Source organism: Phalacrocorax aristotelis, chromosome 14 (genome assembly GCF_949628215.1).
Source record: "Phalacrocorax aristotelis chromosome 14, bGulAri2.1, whole genome shotgun sequence".
NCBI classification, from domain to species: domain Eukaryota; kingdom Metazoa; phylum Chordata; class Aves; order Suliformes; family Phalacrocoracidae; genus Phalacrocorax; species Phalacrocorax aristotelis.
The window spans coordinates 2,724,952-2,745,192 of NC_134289.1; the positions used below are offsets into that span (position 1 = coordinate 2,724,952).

The 20,241-nt window shown below is 55.9% G+C and overlaps 3 protein-coding genes and 1 long non-coding RNA gene across 8 annotated transcripts; 3 read left to right on the forward strand and 1 right to left on the reverse strand.

Annotated features, from left to right (window-relative positions):
- Positions 1–5,186: 5,186 nt before the first annotated feature.
- On the reverse strand, positions 5,187–10,950 carry LOC142064610 (uncharacterized). The gene is made up of 3 exons (XR_012663165.1): positions 10,540–10,950; positions 8,723–9,976; positions 5,187–8,623 (listed from the first exon to the last, which is right to left on the reverse strand). It is a non-coding gene; the product is annotated as an uncharacterized LOC142064610 (long non-coding RNA).
- On the forward strand, positions 5,271–11,373 carry LOC142064609 (lipase member M-like). The gene is made up of 9 exons (XM_075109773.1): positions 5,271–5,377; positions 5,680–5,797; positions 6,319–6,517; positions 7,419–7,528; positions 8,225–8,370; positions 8,965–9,111; positions 9,797–9,868; positions 10,941–11,006; positions 11,136–11,373. The coding sequence occupies exons 1-9, from the start codon at positions 5,273–5,275 to the stop codon at positions 11,367–11,369; spliced, it is 1,197 nt and encodes a 398-aa protein (XP_074965874.1). The 5' UTR covers positions 5,271–5,272; the 3' UTR covers positions 11,370–11,373.
- Positions 11,374–12,463: 1,090 nt separating this feature from the next.
- On the forward strand, positions 12,464–15,371 carry PAOX (polyamine oxidase). 3 transcript variants are annotated; one of them, XM_075109767.1, is made up of 7 exons: positions 12,464–12,628; positions 12,978–13,473; positions 13,554–13,753; positions 13,981–14,236; positions 14,400–14,512; positions 14,608–14,765; positions 15,199–15,371. In XM_075109767.1, the coding sequence occupies exons 1-7, from the start codon at positions 12,478–12,480 to the stop codon at positions 15,337–15,339; spliced, it is 1,515 nt and encodes a 504-aa protein (XP_074965868.1). In that variant the 5' UTR covers positions 12,464–12,477; the 3' UTR covers positions 15,340–15,371. The 3 variants fall into 3 exon arrangements, with proteins under 3 accessions (XP_074965868.1, XP_074965869.1, XP_074965867.1); XM_075109768.1 differs by having other exon boundaries at positions 14,676–14,765; XM_075109766.1 differs by having other exon boundaries at positions 14,400–14,765.
- A 397-nt stretch (positions 15,372–15,768) lies between these two features.
- On the forward strand, positions 15,769–18,914 carry MTG1 (mitochondrial ribosome associated GTPase 1). 3 transcript variants are annotated; one of them, XM_075109769.1, is made up of 11 exons: positions 15,769–15,922; positions 15,997–16,060; positions 16,313–16,418; positions 16,501–16,581; positions 16,865–16,921; positions 17,138–17,228; positions 17,338–17,399; positions 17,629–17,725; positions 17,903–17,984; positions 18,124–18,236; positions 18,364–18,914. In XM_075109769.1, exons 1-11 carry the CDS (start codon positions 15,805–15,807, stop codon positions 18,459–18,461), a joined length of 969 nt encoding a protein of 322 aa, XP_074965870.1. In that variant the 5' UTR covers positions 15,769–15,804; the 3' UTR covers positions 18,462–18,914. The 3 variants fall into 3 exon arrangements, with proteins under 3 accessions (XP_074965870.1, XP_074965872.1, XP_074965873.1); XM_075109771.1 differs by lacking the exon at positions 16,501–16,581; XM_075109772.1 differs by lacking the exons at positions 17,138–17,228; positions 17,338–17,399.
- The last annotated feature ends 1,327 nt before the right edge of the window (positions 18,915–20,241 follow it).

Sequence of the window (20,241 nt, forward strand, 5' to 3'; positions counted from 1 at the left end):
ATACTGTGGTCCAGATCAACTCAATCTCTTGCCCTTAGACTTCACAATGCAGCATGAGGCCTTCACCACCCTGGTGAATGTATTCATAGCACACCATGGCTCCCTTTTTATTCTCCATGCATGAGCAAACCAACCTCAGTCATATGCCTACGCGTGTGGAGGATGTTGGTCATTCAGCCACTTAATTTTCTTCCAGATGTTTTCATGCAAAGCCATTCTTGATCTGCTTGCGTATGGCACACAAAGCCAGGAGGGCTTAAAATCATGTCACATCCCATTCAAAATACAGTAGTTGCAACATGTTTGCTGTCCTAGAATTTCTATCATCATCAGGGTCAGTGCAAAAAAAGGCAGCACAGGCATGAGCTGTGGAGCTTATGATCAGCTCCAGGCTGTGTCATCACTTCAGAGGTGGGGAACACATCTACTACAACATCCTTCCCACGTGAGGATTATGCACAGGCACATGCTTAAAGTGCAGTTGCACTTTTGTAAGTAACCCTAGGATTGCTTTGCTATCTGCTTTAAGCAACGTACTGGCCTACACTGCTGTTTAATCTAGGATAAGGTTTCACTGAGTTATGTCAGATGGTGTACTGCCTTTTCATGGTTTTTTGGATCCTTGACAGCAAGCCTGACAACACTTTCCAGCAGTCACCAGCATGATGAGTAGTTTCAGGGTTTTATTCAGTTGAAGACACATCACTTTCTTATTTCAGGATCTATGAGCAAATTCTGTGTTATTTCCTATGTTACTTCCAAATTTTCTTTTGAGATTGCTAGACGAATTCTTGGAAGAGAGACCTGGTAACAGTTCTTTGAGATATGTATATTCATATACTGGTATTTTAGGCTGATGGGAATGGTATAAGGCCATGGAAAATTACGGTTAGCAAAATCATGACCAGCTATAACTACCTCCAGCACTCTTCACAAGCCTGTGTTGGTCACCATTCCTGAGCCTGGACTATGTTGTGTGGGACATGTTACTGCTCCCTGAAGGTCTCTGATAGCCCTGACCAGGGCATTGGCTAAGTTGAGCCCAATCAGCTTTTCTCCAATACATTGGAAAAAAGCCCAAGAGTACTATGATACCAAATTTGAAAAATGTATTTCTTTATTAAGAAAGTTTGCTGAAGTTGGCCTAGGTCTGTTCATGAACAAACCAAATGCTTCTATGTTCAAAATACTCTTTGAAGCCAATTGTACAATGAAGAGAGGTCGGAGAAGATGTACAAGAAGTTCAGGGTTGTTCTGGGGTCTTCTGAAGAAAGAAACAGGGGAGGAATTAGCTGAGACAAACCACTGGTGACCATATCTTGGTTATTTTGCAGTCAGGATTTAAGAACATTTATGTTTTTGCTGATTCAGTTTCACTACTGTGAACAAAAGGATTGCATGAACAATTTTAGCAAGGTGTTGTGAAAAGAGTTCATTGTTTCATCAAGCTTCACTATGCAACTTCAGCATGAGTAAAATCACTACTAAAGGTGTCATCAGAGATACTGGACGTATCCCAGCCTAGCTGACGGGCTTTAAACTAGGAGAGGTACAACCAGGTAAGTACTACTTTCCTTAACATGTTCTTTACTTGAACAAGGTTCTCCAAGGTTACTGCAAGGGAATAATGCTTATCTGGCAGGAATTACACAAGTGTTCATGTTCTTTTATTGCTAAAATCAGAATGATACTCTCTTTCCCAGTTCAGGATGCCAAGACCAGATGACAGCTAGTGAAGCGTCTCCCTGCTTGTGGCTGTCTTAGCCTTGTGCTTGGCAAGAGTCAATGGATGGGAGGTAACAACCAGCATCCTGGACATACAGTCTGGTGGCTTGTACACCCATGAAAGCACTAGGAGAAACACAAGAGCAGGTGTTAGAGGAATGGTATCCATTGATAGCCAAGGACATGATTAACACCAGTCAAACTGGTAAGCTCTGAGGAATGTGTTGCTTGCACCATGATGTGCCACAGAGAAGGTGACTCATAAGCAGGAGACCTGCACCTTTTAACAGGACAGCAGTGGGGATACAGCACATTGCATGGTTGTTTCTCTTCCTTTTAGCCCAACAGCAGGATGGGTTACAGTCCTATGATACCTCAAACAAGAAAATGAAAGACACCCAGCAGCAATGTTGCCTAGTATTTATGAAGCGTGAAGTTAACAAGATGCAGAAGCAAAACATCGTGCCATAGAACTTTTGACTCTAGAGGACCTTAGAGGCCAAGAAAGAGTTGGCCTTGGGGCCTCAAGCAGAACCAAGAATGCCTATGGAGGGCTCAGTAGCTGGCAACTCTTGCCTTCCATGTCACACTCAGGTGGCCTTGGCCAGTCTGCTTGGATACATACATTTTGGCCCCTGTGAGAATGTGTGCATGAGAGTGCTGATTGGTATAGTCTACTTGGTTAGAAAGTTAAACAAAATACCTTTCTGTGTCTAAGTGGTCTTCAGTGTTCTTACATTAGCTCCCACAACAATACTGTAAAAAATTCCTGTGACTGTGATTACACAGCTTAATTTTAAGATGCCTATGATAGCCTGTCTAATATTTGGTTGTGGACCCTGCCAGATATTATGGGGTGCTGACACTGTAAGTTAATACTAGTGCCTACGTACAAGTCTGTTAAGTGTACGGTTACGGAGGTATTGTGATGGTATTGCTCTTTCCACCTAAACTTGCACCTATGTGTCAAAACATCCAACTCATAACTTCAAATAAAGATCTTCATTTCTTCTTTTGACTAAGCTACACAAGAGCTTCTCAGTAAAAAGCAAGCTGCTCTTTGTTAGCAACTTCTCTCCTTCTTACCACAGTTGTGATAGGTATTTGTGCTAAATCGCACACTGGCCTCAGCACTGATACACTGCTCCCATACACTCGTCCCATGGCCTGAGGATGCTGGCGAACTCTCTGCTGCCCTTCCAACCTCTATTAGTACCTAGTACCACTACTCAGCACCTCTGCTATGTAACTAGTTCTCAGTGGAGGTAGAAGCCAGCAGACTTGACAGTGGATTAAGTAGCTGACCATACAAGTCAGCTTGTCGTGGGATCTGTCTTGATGCTGTTGAAGCAAACCTGATGGTAGAGTAGAAAAACACAAGGTGCATAAGGGTTTCTCCATCCATAGGGTGGTTTTTAACTCCTCTTGAGACGCACACTGTAATTGCCCTCTACGCAACCGGTAAAGTCCATCTTATGTAGTGGGATTTTTGCGCTCACAAGAGTGGGAAGACATTTTCAAAAGCCCAAAGTAGACCCAGGGACAGATGTAAGGTAATGAAACAGTGAAGGCTGTGGCCACACCTGCTGTCAGGAAGATAGCGCCCACACACAGCCCCTTTGTGTCAGTGGTTGCAGCACTGATAGAAGATTACAGTGCAGAGGATGGAGTAACACATGCGTGTTTTGAGCTGTGTTTCACAACTCGCATACCGCTCATAGACTATGGCTGGTATGAACATTAGAAGTCAACCTAATCCAAGACTAGGAAACCTATACTCAAGCAAAGCAGCTGGTAGCCAACCAAATGCTCAGTCTTTTAGGTGGCAACCAAGCAGCTATAGAAAGGCATAGGATGTAAAGTCATGGGCTGGAGGTAGAGAATGAACACCTCTACTCTGTGCAATACCTGTTGCTTCAGCCAAATGGAGGCATTGCACAAGCTCTCCTCCACTCTGCCATCCATTGGCAAGACACTAAGCTTGGTGCTTTTCCAGAAAACATTGCACAGGTTTCGCAAACTGCCAGCTGCAAATACAATGCCGCTTGGGCAAAAGGGCTATGTGGAGGTTGCCTGGGCCACTGTCACTTTTGAAGAGTGGTGTAATCACTGAGTGTCTCACACCCAGGCAGCCAGTGAAGCCTGACCTGTCCTTTGTGTGTCTATGGAGAGGTCAGCATGCTCGCATGCTCCTGAGACCTTGTGAAGTTCATGGACCCCAAGTCCTTTCATTGCCCCAGCAGCTCTTCTAAGAGGCATTCCCAAGGCCCTCTGGGAGTTAGGAAATGACCCTTTACAAAGATAACCTTTTGACATGTTTTTTTACTGCAGCTATCACAAGCTAAAGGTGCAACTCCATAGCTGAAATTCTTTGCCGCACCACTCGGGCTGCTTTTGGAAATATAATCTTTGCAAGCATGAAAGTCATGACCACATGGCCAAGCAGAGGAAGTTATCAAAGATATGACCAGCATGCACACCACTTAATTGGAGGCACGTGATGTGCCCAGCGCGGTGCCAACGCAGCAGGGATCTGACACAACGTGCTCTTTTTAACACTGGTGATGATAGAGCCACTACCATTCACACCACCAGCCTGATCAGATACGACAGTGAGCTCTGCCTGGTAAGGTATTTTCCCCCGCGTAATTCAGATTTGCGTCGGAGCTATCCCCAGGGTGAAAAAGCATTGACTGATTGCTTTTCTTGGCAACTTGCCTCTTGGTAATATCATAGAGAGGTTTACTGGGAATATTTCAGAGGGCAGATATGTCTCATGATGTGGGAGACCCATTGGGAGGAGGAAGAAGGGAGGTAGAGAGTAACCAGATGGCTGGTGAGAAGATTTACAACTCATGCTACTGCGTTGAAGTTAAGTTCTAACTTTTAAAAGCCTGGCAAAGCATTAGAAATCATATATAATATTAAATGTGTACACTAAGAATAAATCTCTGCTCAGGAAGGAGTCTCTAAGGTGGTCAAAAAGGTTTCTGTTTTTTTCAGGCTATGCTTTTTTACTAAAAAGTCTTCCTATGAGTCTTTACACATTTCAGTTTATAGGATCCGTGTGTTAATAATGGCTCCTGGGTAAAAAGCTAAGCGATAGAGAAACAGCAAAAGTATAGACATGGTTATAGCCCAGCCAACCTAAATGCATTCCTTGCATAGCATAAAATCTTACTTCGGATTAATTTCCTCTGTGAGACAATTGGTCTGACAGTATATGCTATAGCTTTAGTTCTTGCATTATAAAGCTATTTCTCTTCTTTTCACCATTAAAAATAGAAAAATGGGTCTTGCCTAGTACCAGACAGTCAGTACAGAAGAGTAAGAGGAGTCTTGCGTGGACTGTAATGGAAGCTGGAATTTGAAATCCTCTCCGCTTCCCCAGCCCAGACCATGATATATGGTCTTCAGATACATAAAGAACTTAACCCATCATAACCAAGTAGAAACAGACATTCATAGCAACGTTATATAATAATAACAATGATAACAGTAACAATAGCAACAATAATAATAATAATATGTTTTACACAGACACAAGATGTGGTTGCTTATGGCAGTCCTCGTTTCGATACAAGCACCCACAAACTCAGCAGATGCCATCGAGCAGAAAAAGGCTATAAACCCTGAGACTTTCATGAATGTTGTAAGTCAGAAGTTTGAAATTCCACTCAGTCTGAAAGTTTGCAGACATTTAGCTGGGGGAGAGAGGGATGGAGGGTATGTATGTGGAAGGGGCTCGGGTCACCACGTGTGCTGGTTTTGGACAGAGCATCCTCTCTCAAAAAAGTCCTCAGCTGATCCAGAGACACCCCAGTCAAAGCAATGCCCAGCTGCCACAGTGTTTCTGTTTTGCAAAGGCATCCCAGCAGATGAGGGATGTGCCCTTTGAGCCAAATGAATACCTCTGCTATGGAAAGCTTTCCATTGGGGTTTTTCTTTCCCCAGAGCCAAATTATCTGCCACAGAGGGTACCCCAGCGAGGAGTATGAAGTCCTGACTCGCGACGGCTACTATGTCAGCCTGAACAGAATTCCTCATGGGAGAGAAAATCCTAGGAACAGAGGTAAATCTCCATTTCAAAAGGAAGCTAGCAAAAGAAAACCCAAACCCTTAACATAACAAGCAGGTGAAGGGATCAACTTTACCAGGCCAGGGGAGTATTCATCATTAAAGCAAAAATACCAAATCCATGGTATTCCTCCAATTTAGTCTCAGAAGGTGCAGGCATCTCTTGAGAGAGCTCCTCATTTAATTTTTTGCCCATCAATTTGTGACTTTGGGGTTTGAATGATCTCAGGGATGAGTCTGTCATCTGAGCTTTCACATGGTTGCTGCCAGTGGCCACGGTGCTGAGCTTGCAGGGATGAGCACCTGGGATCTGAAAGGCTTAGGAGGAATACCCACAGCCCTGTAGCCTGAGACAACAAGGCAACCACCACGAGACAACTACAGCAAGGATTTCTTCACCAGGAGACATCAAGAAAATGCACACTGGCAGTGCAAGAGGCTTTATTGGCCTGAATTTGGGGTTAGTAAGTAAAGAAATTCCGGTTCAATAAAATGCACTGTTTCTTTCACATCCAGGGCCCAAGCCAGTTGTGTTTCTCCAGCACGGGTTACTTGGAGAAGGCAGCCACTGGGTGGAAAATCTGGCTAACAACAGCCTTGGCTTCATACTAGCAGATTCTGGCTATGATGTCTGGCTGGGAAACAGCCGGGGGACAAGCTGGTCACAGAGACACCAGCAACTTTCAGCTGACCAGGTTGAATTCTGGGATTTCAGGTGAGCTGGAGCAGATTACAAAAGTGCAGCAAACTTCTCTGCCTGTCACTAACCTCTAGGCAGAGGTGGGTGCCTCCAAGCAGGCAAGTCAGAGCACCTAATCCCCAGGTATGGCCTCCCCCAGACCTCCTGGTGATGTGTTTGGGGAGGATGGAGGTACCTGTGCAGACCTGCCTGCTGACACGGTGCCAACAGCTCTGCAGCTGCCTGGCCCTGCCGAGAGCACAGGGCACTGCTGCCTGAGTGGGGATGCCCATCCTGCAGAGACACCAGCCCTACCTTAGGGCTTCTGCAGGGACCTCCCCAGCCAAGCCCCCCAGCAAGGTGCCTACAAGCATCATTGCCACCTCCTCTTCTCCTAGACATTGTCCACAGAATCCTTGTCCCAAGAATGGCTTTTTAAGCTGCTACTGCCTCTCCAGAGCTGATCTTCAGAGCAGTCCTGGATTTCCCAAGCTCATAAACACGCTTCCATTGAGAAAAAGGAGGTCTTTGCTTCACCATATCACACTAGAAGGCACATAGGCAGGAACTGGTGCTCCATTCCCTTCTGGGAAAGAGCATCTCTGGAGCAGAGCTGGTGCTGTAATCCTGACAAGAGCCAGCTCTGGGTCTGCAGAGCTGCTGTGTAATGCACAGCTGGCCAGGCTCAGCACAGTTTCTTTACCGCTAACCATGGTTATGGGAGGACTAAGCCGTTTCAGGGAAGGATGAGGACATGAGAGGTGGGATGCCTTCAGACTCTATGCAGTCTCCCCCAGCACAGGGCTCTCCTAGCTCATAGGAATTTTCTCCTGGAAAATCAGCCACAGATATGAGCGATAAAAGACAGCCATAATTCACAGGTAAGTTTGCTCTCCTGGTCTTACCTTATAACCAATGCACTACTCCTGTGTTGCAGCTTTCATGAAATGGCAATGTACGACCTCCCAGCCATGATCAACTTTGTTCTGCAGAAGACTGGGCAGAAGCAGATATATTATGTTGGCTACTCCCAGGGCTGCACGATCGGTGCGTTAGCAGGGGTTGCACATGACATTGCCTGGACCACCTTGAAATGTTAATTTTGGTGTTTGTAAGCAGAAAGCAGAGAGGTCCTGTCTTTGTGGGCTGCTTAGCAGGCAGGCTAGGTAGAAGGTCTCTTGCAGGGAGAAGTCCCACAGCAGTCCTGCTTTCTATATGAGACATCTGGGAGCACCAGCATGCTCTAGGGTAGTAAGAAAGCCCCTGGTGACCTCAGTAAGCTCCTTGCTGCAACTATAATTCAACCTAGAAAACTGAATTGAAGTGTTCCACATCAAAACCAAAGGCATTTTGCATGGACATCACAGCTTCTGCTTTCTGATGAAATGTACGGTGCTCCTTTTTACCAGTTGAGCCATCAGGGGTATAAGATAACCTCTGTGATGATGACACCCTTCAGCAGTGGTTGCTGGAAGGTGACAGTACTGCTGGGGCAGGACTTCCCATCAGTGTTAGTCGCTGAAATGCCTCATCAGTCACTTCTAACTGTAGGAATAAAGGCATTGTCTCCTTTTGGACATCTCTAGCACCAATGTGTAAGCAGAAAGGTGGCAAGAGAACCCAGGTTTCTAATTGGAGATAATGCCAGCTAAACAGCTCCGGGCAGCGGGTCCAAGTGAACCCTCAGATTAAGCACCTGAAGAAAGATTGACCACGTCTCAGGCTGTTTTTCTGTTTTCTCAGCATTCATTGCATTTTCATCTATGCCAGAACTGGCTCAGAAAATCAGAATGTTTTTTGCCCTGGCTCCAGCAGTGACAATCAAGCATGCCAAAAGTCCCATCGTGAAAATGTCCTTCCTTCTGGACAGGCAATTCAGGATGTTTCCGGTAGGAGATCACTCTATGCTCTCCTCCCCCAAACACTAGAAAAGGGATTGTGCCTAGATGCAGTCCATGGGCTATCCGATGCAGCAGAAAACAGTTATTTCCTGCTGATTCCTAAGCACAGACACGATTCAGGTGAGGCACGCTCCTGCGTAGTCACTTTGTTGAGTGCATGCCTTCCTTCCACCTGTAGGAGCGTCAGGTGTTGAAACTGGTCTTTCTATGGGGGCTCTTGTTGAATTCCCAAACAGACTGCCTGGAAAAGACAGTAATGACATGTTGATTTTAATGACAGTGAAAAATTAATCCAATGCTTGGGGGAGGTGGGGCGAAAGAGTCCCAGATATTTATTTACCTGGTGTTCATTCAAACAGCATCACCTCCTGCAATGACCTGTACAGATCTCAGCGAGGCAGGAGGGCAAAGGAGAAGCAGGTTTGACTTCTGCAGGCTCCCTGTGCTTCACATCCCCTCACCGCCCAGCCGGTGGGACAGCTCATGGGGACACTGGCCAGTGGCAGGTCAAGGGAGGCAGTCCAAAGGCTAGGCTGCAGGAAGGGAAACACAAGAAATCAACTTTGCCCTTTGCTTCTGCAGCTTCTGCTCGGCAGAACCGATGCCTCGCTACGGATAAGGAAGCTGTGGGGTTTTCTTCCCCAGCTGTGCAGGCACCCGCTGCTGCACAAGCCCTGTGCCAACCTCCTCTTTCTGTTGGGTGGCTACAATGAGAAGAACCTCAACATGGTGAGAGCGCTGCCCTCTGTGGGGGTGACGGAGCCGGAGCCCCAGGGTGCACTGCTCAGGGGCACCCAGCAGCACCCGCTGGCTCTGCCGACCCCTCTGTCTGCAGCCTGTCCCCTCCCTGCCAAACACCCAGCCCAGCCGGCTCTAGCCGCCTACACCTGGTGCTCACAGGCAAGCAGATGCTGCAAGGGCAATGTGTGCCCTCTGCCAGATCCCTCTTTTGCTGCTTCTCCTCCCTGGGTAGGAAAAGTCCCCAGGCTCTGCTGGGTGAACATCAGTGACCAGGTGGCACTTGATAGCATCTCTGGGTTAGGGCTGCCTGTCACTGAGACCAGCTGTACCTCCCACCAGCACCCCTGGGGTGCAGCCCCTGCTCCTTACCCACTCTACATCAAGTCTGCTGAAGCAGCATCTGAGTGACCATGGGTAGTCACTAAGGTCTTGAGCACCATCCCTGAGCCTAGATGAAGTATCTCCAGGAGCTAGGGGTACCTCATCCTCCATCACCATACTCTCCCTGGAGCTGTCTCAGAGGAATTGATTTTTAATGAAAATTACATTCCTGAACCTGACCCAACTCTCAGGCAGCATGACTCAGCAGTAGCTCTTTTGCATCATCTGGCAACTGCCATCCTCGCTTCTATCCATTGGAAAGCAACGGTAACTTGAACGTGTTTCCTTGCAGACGCGGCTGGATGTGTACACATCCCACTATCCAGATAGGACATCTGTCAAAAACATGATACATTGGGCCCAGGTAGGTTTCCTGAAATGCAGACACTTCACCCCAGATGGTCCCTTCACTGAGAGTCTGGTGTGTCCAGGGCAGACATGAGAGGTCAGGGATCTTGGATGTTAACAGCTCCTGAGAAAGTAAAGGCAAGAAATCAGGCATACAGAAGAGGTGCTGGATGCAGGATGAGCTGCCCTGGTCCCTCTGGGGACCAGGGGACACTGGGGTGTGCACCCTGGGCTGTGCCGGGCAGGACAAGGGAAGGGATGGGGAGGCCACAGTTGGATGCTGGGACCAGTTTGGGGCCCCCAGGGATCCCCAAAGCAGAGCGAGCCTGGGGACACCATAGTGATGGTGGGTGGAAACCAGAGCGTATAAGGAGAGGCTGGGGGAGCTGGGCTTGCTCAGCCAGAGAAAATGTGGCGAAGCAGGATCCAACAGCATCTCCCCCTGCCCAAAGGGGTCCCTGAGACACCAGGGCCAGACCATGCCAGTCTGAGCAACCTGCTGCAGCTGCAGCATCGACCCCGCTGGAAACGGGGTCAGGCTGGAGACCCCCACCCTGATGCCTCCTTGAAGAGCCAAATTATAGGTAACAGGGAAGGCAAAAAAAGTCTTTTTAATCAATGCAACTATTGTGCAAATATCTCAGCTTTCAACCCTAGCATAGAAGCAACTCTTATAACTGGGCTCACCGATGTCTGTATTCTGACCCCGAAGTGTCATGAGAAGGTAAGGATGATCAGGCTGTTGAAGGAAAACTCACCAGTGTGAAGTCCTCCAGCAGCATCCTGCACACACCACTCATGATGAGCCAGTTTTCAGAGCCGTCAGCGTTGTACCAGGGCAGCCAAGGAGTCACATGCAACACCTTGGTTTGTCAACACATATCTAGGGACAGATGCGGAGCTGAAGGTTAAAGCATCACCCTGTTAAAAAAGCTGGAAAGTCTGGCTTTGCTGGAACACCTCCTCCCCCTACAATATCTCCTGCAAGCACCCTCTCATGATGTGGTCCCTTAAGGAGGCCGGGAGATGCTGGACCCACACAGCAGTGCTCGCTGGCCTACCACCACAGATCTATCCTCTCCTCCCAGGTGATGAAATCGGGAGAATTCAAAGCCTTTGACTATGGCAGCAAAAACCCAGCCGTGTACCACCAGGTAGGAGGCTGCAGCAGCAGTGCTGGTGGCTGGAGATGCCAGGGGACTGTCCTGGGTGGTGTGGGGACAGGCTAACTTGCAGGGTTTGACCATAATGGTGGTTCCTCAGACCTTGCTGTGTCCCTCCAGGAGACACCTCCCTCCTACCAGGTGGAGGAGATGCCTGTGCCCACTGCAGTGTGGTCAGGTGGGGAGGACTGGGCGGCTGACCCAAGGGATGTTCGCCTGCTGCTGCCCCGTATCGCCCACCTCGTCACTTACAGCCACATCCCTGATTGGAACCACTGGGACTTCATCTGGGGTTTGGATGCCCCCAGGCGCCTCTACAGCAGCATCCTGGAGCTGATGGAGGGGTCCCAGTAGAGCGGCAGCTCCCCAGGGAGATGCCAGTGGCCTGTCCCCTCTCCCTTGGGTGCGACAGTCCAAGGATGCAGAGGGACATCCCCTGCTGTCCCCTCCTTCCTGCTGGCCTGACACACTAGTGGTGACGGTGCTTCCTGTGCATCCCTTAGTCATCGAGGTTTGTCCTCTTTGTTTGAGATCTCCTCAAGGAATGGTGGCACCATGCAGCAGGGCAGTGCCAGGGTCAGCCAAGGCATTGGGGCAGGCAGGAACCACCGGCCGGGCAGCCCTGCTGGAAGGGCCCCAGGGTGATGGTGGAGCTGGGTCCTGGGCTGCCCAGTGGGTGAGGGATTAGAGCACCCAACCCTCGGGGAGATGGGACGGAGCTGGGATCGTTGGGTCTGGCCACAGGGAGGCAGGGGTGTCTGAGAGCAGCCCCTCATCACAGCACAGGCAGGGATTGAGCAGATGGATGAGGCTAAACCCTTCTCAGCAGCACAAGTGATGCTATGAAGGGCCCCAGCCCCAGATCACAGCCCAGGGGATTCAGGGTGGACGTGGGGAACCCTTCTTCCCCCATGCAGGTCCCCAGGGAGGTGGAGGGTCTCCATCTAGGGGACAGGACTCAGCTGGGCCAAGTCGGCCACATGCCTGCAGCATTTGGTGCCAGGGCTGAGTGGCCGGAGATCCCAGGGGGTGGCTGCATGGCTCAGCGCCCACAGGCCAGGAACGCCCGTCCTCCACCACTGGGAGCCGGTGGCCCCGCATGCCCGGGGGCCGGGTCACAGGGCCACCGTCCCCCCACGAAGCTGCCCCCAGGCTGGTGTCCCCCGGCGGCACGCGGCCCACCCCTGCTGCTCGCTGCCAAACCAGAGGCAGGGAAATTCCCTCCCAAATAAACGCTCAGAGGGGATTTCAGAAGGCTGCGCCGCGGCTCGGACACCCCGGGCTCTTCCTCGCGTGTAAATGTCTTCCGTGGGGCTGCCCGTGCTCGAGGCCGGCGGGGATAAACACCGGCAGCAGCAGGGGGCGAGAGACCGCCGGCAACGAACCAGCGGGCAGCCTCTGGGGCGGGGCGGAGGGGGCGGGGCACGGCCGGAGGGGGCGGCGCCGGGCGGCGGCGGGCGCCATGGAGGGCGGCGGAGGCGGGCGGCGGGTGGTGGTGGTGGGCGCGGGGCTGGCGGGGCTGGGGGCGGCGCAGCGGCTCCGCGGACACGGCTCCCTCCGCGTGCTGGAGGCGGGGACCCGCGCCGGGGGGCGCGTCTGCACCCGCCCCTTCGGTACGGGGAGGGGGCCGGGGGCGGCACCGAGTGGGTGGGTGGGCCGGGGGTCGGCACCGGGGCACGGGGATTGGGGGGGCGGCGGCTGTACCGGCGCAGGAGCAGGGATGGGGGAGCTCCACCTGAATTCCGCCCCCCACTCCCCCCCGTAGGGCCAGTCCTGAGTGGGGCAGACGCAGGGCTGAGGGTCTCCAGTCCTGTGGGTGCAGCAGGGCCAACCCAGAGCCAGTGATGGGTAGCACAGGGGAACCAGGGCAAGGAAAAGGGTCCACCGGCTACAGCTTTGGGGGGCGTAGGGACCCCTGCCACACGTATGCCTTGGGGTGACCCCCCCGTACCCTCCCTGCAGCACAGGGCCTGGTGGAGATGGGGGCACACTGGATCCACGGCCCCTCACCAGGGAACCCCGTCTTCCGCCTGGCCACCCACTATGGCCTGCTGGGCTCAGAGGCTGCCCGGGAGGAGAATCAGCAGGTGGAGGCAGGTGGCCACCCCCCACTGCCCTCCGTCACCTACGGCAGCTCAGGGAGGGTGCTCAGCCCCCAGGAGGTGAGCAAAGCCCACGACCTCTTTGACACCCTCCTGACCTCTGCCCGTGCTTTTTGGGGGGCCAAGGAGCTGCCAGCGCCCAGCGTGGGAGAGTACCTGCGGGCAGAGATTGGCCAGAGGGTCCCCACTTCAGCGGGAGGCAAGGAGGAAGATGCCCAGCAGCTCCAGCTGGCCATCCTCGCTGCCTGCCTCAAGCTGGAGTGTTGCATCAGTGGGACCCACAGCATGGACCTGGTGGCCCTGGAGCCCTTTGGGGAGTACATCTCCCTGCCTGGCCTGGACTGCACCTTCCCGGGGTAAGTGCAGGGCGCTGGAGGGGGGACACAGAAGAGCATTTCAGGGGACACACCATCCCCAGCAGCGCCTTCTCCCGCAGTGGCTACAGCAGCTTGCCTGATCACATGCTCTCGGCTCTGCCGGAGGGCACCATCCTGCTCAACAAGGCGGTGAGGACCATCCGGTGGAGAGGGTCCTTCCACGAGGAAGGGGATGAGACCAGGGATTTTCCGGTCCGGGTGGAGTGTGAGGACGGAGACGTCTTCCTCGCCGACCACATCATCGTCACTGTCCCACTGGGTGAGGACACCAACACCTTTCCTTGCCCTGCCTGTCCCCTCCAACCAGTTGCTGCAGTGGGAGATGGGCAGATGGAGGGCAGGGATGTGCTCAAACCCCTTCCCAGCCTCCCCTCTCTGAGAGGGGAGGCTGGGAAGGGGTTTGAGGAGGGGAAAAGTATCTCAGACCCCATTTAGGAGCCCAGCAAACAGAGCTCCCCAATCTTCTGCCTGATCTTCTGCCTGCAGGTTTCCTCAAGGAACGCCACCAGGACTTCTTCCAGCCTTCGCTGCCAGAGCGGAAGGCAGAGGCCATTCGCCACCTGGGTTTTGGTACCAACAACAAGATCTTCCTGGAGTTCGAGCAGCCTTTCTGGGAACCCCACCAACAGCTCCTCAAAGTGGTGTGGGAGGACGAGTCACCCCTTGAGGAGCCCAGCGCCAACCTGGAGGCTAACTGGTTCAAGAAGCTCATTGGATTCGTGGTCCTCCAACCACCAGAGCAGTACGTGGCCAGGAGTGTCAGCAAAGAGGCATCATGGACAGGCGGGGTTGGGTATCTTCTGGGCAACGTGAAGGAGCGTCTCAGTCCTGTCTGGAGCTTAAAGACCTTCTCTGGGTTGCTGGTAGCCTGTAAGGCAGCTCCAGACCCTGTCTTCCCTCCCCAGGCACGGGCACGTCCTCTGCGGCTTCATCGCGGGGAAGGAGTCAGAGTACATGGAGACGCTGAGTGAGGCGGAGGTTCTCAGCACCATGACGTGCGTCCTCCGCACGCTGACAGGTACTGCCGCCTCCTCCGCCCTCCTTGCCCCAACACTGCCCCTGGGGGAACACGGACCCACGTTTCTGGATCCCACCCAAAATCTGCGCCTGCAGGGAACCCCCACCTGCCTGCTCCCAGGAGCGTGCTCCGGTCCCGGTGGCACAGCGCTCCCTACACCCAGGGCTCCTACAGCTACGTGGCCGTTGGCAGCTCAGGGGACGACATTGATGTGCTGGCCCAGCCCCTGCCCAAGGACCCCGAGGACTCCAAGGTAACTGCTTTAGGCCTGAGGGGAATGCAGCGACCATGGGGAGAGCAGGACCACCCCAGGGACACAGGGACAGCTGGGCAGGGGTGGGAACAGGGCGCCTCAGGCCTTGAGGAACACAGAGAGGTGGCATTTGTCACTCCTGCTCCATTTGGGAGGGCACCAATGCTCGGATCACCAGCCCACCCCCTACTGGCTCTTTCCACTGAGCTCCATTTCTGTAAAATTTGGGGATGAGTACCTCCTTCCAACCACTTTCTGGCATCCTCATATCACGGGGTGGGTTTCTAAGGAAGGCAAGGTGCCTGCTCCTTGGTCTCCCTAGGGTGGGTCATGCATCTGCGGGGTGCCAAAGGGCTGGTTTGGCACGATTCGGTGTCCCTGCTGGGCTAGGTAAGGTGGCAGCCCACAACGCTCACCTTCTACCTCGCTGCAGCCTTTGCAGCTCCTCTTCGCTGGCGAGGCCACCCACCGCACCTTCTACTCCACCACCCACGGGGCCCTGCTGTCGGGCTGGCGAGAGGCCGAGCGCCTTAACAGCCTCTTTGCGGCACCCAGCCCCACTCCCCGGCTCTGAGGAGGGAAAATAAAACCGGTGCTTCACAGGTCGCCGCCAGTCAGATTCCTTTATTGAGAAGCCTCCCTAGCAGAGGGTCGCTGGGGCTTCTCTCTCTGCGGGGGGATGAACGCGGTTCCTCGGCTGGGGCCCGGCGGGGAGGAGGCGCTGCGGCGTTAGTACCAGTTGGTGCTGGCGACGAGGAAGCGGGTGTCGTCCAGCGGAGTCTGAGCCGGGCCTGGCTCCGGGGCGGGCTGAGGGGCTGGGGGCGGCTGGGGTGCGGCTTGGGGACCAGGACCCATGATACGGGGGTCGCTGGGGCCGGGGGAGGGCACGGAGTGTGTCCCGGCACCCCCCGTGCCGCCAGGGCCGACCACCGGTGCCCCGACAGACCCCGTAGGCCGTAGCTCCGCCATAGCACCGAGAAGACGGAAGTGATGCGTCGCGCCGGGTGTGACGCACAGAGGCCGCGCCGCCGCCGCCGCCATGAGAGTGTGGGCGGGAGCGCTGCGGGTGGCCCGGACCGAGCTCAGCGGGTTTCGGGAGTGCTTCGATTTCGGCGGCCGCGATGTGGCCTCCTGGTTCCCGGGGCACATGGCGAAAGGTGAGGGCGGGTAGCGGGGCGGACTGCACCCCCGCCGCTTCCTCCGCCGCCGCTCACCCGTTGCTGCCTTGCAGGCCTGCGTCAGATGCGGGCCTCCCTGCGGCGCGCCGACTGCCTCATCGAGGTGCACGACGCTCGCATATCCTTCGGCACGGCTCTACATCCCCCACCGCCCCTGGGTGTCCGGTGGGGCAGCGGGAGCCGCGCCCCGCCCCCTGTACCCGTGCCCCCCGCTGCCCCACCAGCCCCGTCTACCCCCAGGCCGCTCCTTCTACCAGTCCCGCGCCCCCCCTCACTCCTCAAAACCCCCTATCAATCCCACCCCGCCCCAACTGACCCCCTTAGTACCCGCTCCCACAACAGCACGCAGTCTCTCCTTAGCGGCACCCACATCCCGCTGTCGGGCCGTAACCCCGTGCTGCAGGAGGTGCTGGGCATCCGCCCGCATATCCTGGTGCTGAACAAGATGGACCTGGCTGATCCCCGCCGGCAGCCAGTGAGTGCCAGGGCAGGGCTGGCTGGGGGCCTGTTGGTCACCACAGATGTATGCCGACAATGCCTCTGCCTGTTCCCTTCAGACAGTCTTGGAGCACCTGAAGCAGCAGGGATGCTCGCATGTTGTCTTCGCTGACTGCCAGCACGATGGCAATGTCAAGAAGGTAACCGGCCAGCAGCCCCGTGTCCAGCCCTGCTCATCACTGCCAGCAGTCGAGGGCCATGTGCTGACCTCCCAGCCCCATGGAGAGGCCTCAGCGCCTCACTGTGAGAAGACTATGCTGACTGGTCTGAAGCAATCTCCATTTCCAGTGTACCCAATGTGCCCCATACTCTGCTTGGCCTCCATTTTGCACATTCTCCTAGCACAGTGTCCTCCGAGTGAGCAGCTGCTGCCAGCCCAGGTGGAAAGCTGCAGTTACAGCCCTTCTCTGTGTTTCTCTGCAGATTGTTCCCCTGGTTGCCAAGCTGGTGGGGAACAGCCCGCGCTACCACAGGGCCGAGGTGAGATGTGGCAGCAAGACAGCCAGGGCGTGCGCAGGGAGTCAGTGTGGCTGGCTGCAGGCCACCTCCCTCTCCAGATGCAGGGACGAGGCTGCTCTCATGCCTGCCAGAAGTACTGGCAAAGACTGGGCTGTTTCGTTGTTGTGGCCGCCTGTCACTCCTGGGGTGGGTGGCCACTAACTGGCCACTCCCTGCCCATGTTGTCCTTGCTGCCAGAGCACCGAGTACAGTATCCTGGTGATTGGTGTGCCCAACGTGGGCAAGTCATCGCTTATCAACTCCCTGCGGAGGCTGCACCTCAAAAAGGGTATTTTTCCATATTGCCTGGGCTCAAGGAGGAGCTGCTGCCGCAGCCATGGAGCAGGTGGCGGGGCAGAGCATCCCTTGCTCTCTGACTGTCTCTTCTTTCCCTGAAGGGAAAGCCACCGTGGTTGGTGGGGAGCCGGGCATCACCAAGGCAGTGCTGACCAGAATCCAGGTACTGTCCCCACAACACAGCTGGCTGGGTGGGTGCTGGCTTCTGCCTCCCTCACAGGAGCTCTGGAAAACCTGGGGTCACGCAGTACTGATCTTGGAGGGTTGCTTGGGTCCCCTTTCCAGCGAGACCATAACGGAAGAACTCAACACCTCCCTTGTTAGCCAGTTGGAGTCCGCGGTGCTAATTACTGAGCCACTTGTACTAACTGCCCTGCCTCTCCCCATTCCAGGTCTGCGAGAAGCCCCTGATGTACCTGGTGGACACGCCTGGTGTGCTGCCCCCCAAGCTGGGGGACATGGAGACAGGCATGAAGCTGGCGCTGTGTGGTGAGGCAGAGGCTGCAGCCAGGGCAACTCCCCAAAATGTGGCTTTGAGCCCCGGCTGGGCCTGGTCCCTGAGGCTGGGGCTGCCTGAGTGCCTGCAGGTGGCATGGGGATGGCAAGAGGGATGGCTGGGGCTTGGAGCAGGGCTGGGGGCAGCTGGGGCTTAACCCTCTTTTCCAGGAGCCATCCGTGATCACCTGGTGGGGGAGGACATCATGGCTGACTACCTCCTGTACATCCTAAACAAGCAGCAGCAGTTCAGGTGAGCCAGTGGGGGGACTGCTGACAGCCCTGGGCTGCGTCCACTGCCTGTGGTTTCAAGTGGGTGGTGGAGGAACTGTCCTCAGGGAATTGGAGGGGGAGAGGCGATGCTGGCAGAGTGTGAGCCCCTCCTTCGACAGGTATGTGCAGCACTATGGGCTGGCTGAGGCCTGTGACGACATCAAGCCCGTGCTGAAGCACGTGGCCCTTGCCCGGGGCAGGACACAGAAGGTGAAGGTGCTGACAGGCACAGGTGAGCGCTCTCAGGGTGGTGGGGTGGATCTCTGCCTCAAGGGGTGCAGGGGCCAGGCTTTTGGGGATCCTGGGGTGGCTCTAGACTCTGCTGATGCCTCCTTCCGCACCCACCGCCCCATCTCCAGGGAACATCAATGTGATGATGCTCAACTACCCCGCTGCTGCTTATGAGTTCCTGCGGGATTTCCGGGCAGGACGTCTAGGCAGGGTGACGCTGGACTGAGACCTGTCCTGTGGGGGGTACTGCCCACAGCCGTGCAGGCTGGGGACACCCCAGTGCCCCATGTGACCAGCATGGAGCTCTGGTGTGTGATTTGAAGCAGCTCTGCTAGGGCAGCCCCCACTTTCAGGCCCCTGGGCTGCTGCTGGAGGATCCTGGGTGTCCCTCTGGATCTGGGGGTCAGAGGGGCAGGATCCCTGCAGCAGGGGGCGAGGCTGACCTGCAGTGTCACCATGCAGGGCAGTGCTCTCCGTGGGGAGCATGGTGCCTGCCTGAGAGGCCCTGGAGCACAGCTGGTGCCTCCAGCCAGGGCAAAACCCCAGCAGAGCCATTTTCTTGCTCTCTTGGCCCTCTCTGGGGCCTCCATCCTGAAATAAAACCTGTGTGGGCAGGGTGTTGGAGTGGTGGCTGTCCCAGGGTCCCCACCCCAAGCCCCTCATCCCACATCCAGCCACACCTGTTTTCTGCCCAGCTTTTATTGCCGCGTCTGTGTCCCCTGACCCCCACGAGACCCCCGTACAGAGGAGCGTAGTGAAGGGGGTGCCTGAGCTGGTGCGGTTTGGCACAGGGTGGGGGGGGGGGAAGGTGGTGGAGGGGCTTCCTGTGGGGTCCTGCCCCACTGGTGGGGTGTAACCGGGAGAGGCCAGGCATGGGGCGGGCCGCCGCTAGCACAGGGGGGTGGGCTCTGCCCTGGGGGGCGGCCGGTCCTCACGGCATCAGTAGCAGCACCAGGCACGGTCGAGTCCCCCGAAACCATCAGCAGCAGAGGAGGGCGGCCAGGGGGTACAGCCAGGGCACGGCCCAGCCGGGCGGCTCCCAGTCAGGCGCGGCGGAGCTCCAGGCGCTGGCGGCGGCCGTCCGGTTGCCATCGCGGTACCCGATGCTGTCGCCCGCTTCCAGCTCGCCCGCCGGCCGTGCCCTGCGCAGGGCGGCTCCCGCCGCCACGCCAGCCGCAGCTCCCGCAGCCGCTGCTCCCGCCACGCGCAGGGCTGCCCCGGCGGAGCCGTAGCGGGGTGCCGCCGCCTTCACCCGGCCGCGGGCGGTCCCCCGGGCCCCGCCGCGGGCACTGCCCCGGGCCCCGCCGCGCCCGCCTTTGCCGGCCACCGTGTCGCAGAAGGCAGCGGCCAGCAGCATCAGGGCCCAACAGGCCGCCTCACCGCGCCGCATCCCGCCGCTCGGCCGCACCTGAGCACAAGGAGAGCCCCAGCGCTCAGCCGCGGCCGGCGGGTGTGCACACGCGTGTGCGCGGCACGGCCTCGCGCGCCCGACGGCACCCGCGGTTGCGGGCGGGAGTCCACCGCCCGTGGCTCGTGTGGCCGCCTGTCGGTTGCATAAATAACCCGCCACAGCTCCCCCCGCCCCCGCTGTGGACGAGGCGCGCTCTTGCACACGCAGCCGAGCGCGCTCCCACACGCACCCGTGGACACAGTGCTCTCGCACGTGCGTGCCCAAGTTGCATGCACCTGCGCGCTCCCGCGTGCGCGTGCCCACACCCGGCTTGCAAGCACGCCCTCCCACGCACGCCCATGCACAACTTCCACGCGTACCTGCACGCGGCAGCCCGTGCAGGGCTCATAGGCACGCTTGCACGCACGCACGCCACTGCGCCGATCGTGGCTGCCCGTGGGTGCGTGCACGTTGCTCACGCGCGTCCCTCGGGCATACCTGTGCACGCACCGCGCACACGCGTCTTGCACGCCCCCACCCCGCAGCCGCGCGCACGCCTGTACGCGCGCGTCCGCGGGGCACATTCACAGCCCACCTACCCCCTCCCCCGCACGCA

Excerpts from the sequence above, each read along its gene's own strand:
- PAOX (XM_075109766.1), top strand. The coding sequence starts at position 12,478 with ATGGAGGGCGGCGGAGGCGGGCGGCGGGTGGTGGTGGTGGGCGCGGGG. Across the intron at positions 12,629-12,977 it reads CGTCTGCACCCGCCCCTTCG|CACAGGGCCTGGTGGAGATG; the intron begins GTACGGGGAGGG and ends CCCTCCCTGCAG. Across the intron at positions 14,237-14,399 it reads GTCCTCCAACCACCAGAGCA|GCACGGGCACGTCCTCTGCG; the intron begins GTACGTGGCCAG and ends TTCCCTCCCCAG.
- MTG1 (XM_075109769.1), top strand. The coding sequence starts at position 15,805 with ATGAGAGTGTGGGCGGGAGCGCTGCGGGTGGCCCGGACCGAGCTCAGC. Across the intron at positions 16,419-16,500 it reads CTGATCCCCGCCGGCAGCCA|ACAGTCTTGGAGCACCTGAA; the intron begins GTGAGTGCCAGG and ends TGTTCCCTTCAG. Across the intron at positions 17,985-18,123 it reads AACAAGCAGCAGCAGTTCAG|GTATGTGCAGCACTATGGGC; the intron begins GTGAGCCAGTGG and ends CTCCTTCGACAG.
- LOC142064609 (XM_075109773.1), top strand. The coding sequence starts at position 5,273 with ATGTGGTTGCTTATGGCAGTCCTCGTTTCGATACAAGCACCCACAAAC. Across the intron at positions 8,371-8,964 it reads GGCAATTCAGGATGTTTCCG|CTTCTGCTCGGCAGAACCGA; the intron begins GTAGGAGATCAC and ends TTGCTTCTGCAG. Across the intron at positions 9,869-10,940 it reads ACATGATACATTGGGCCCAG|GTGATGAAATCGGGAGAATT; the intron begins GTAGGTTTCCTG and ends CTCTCCTCCCAG.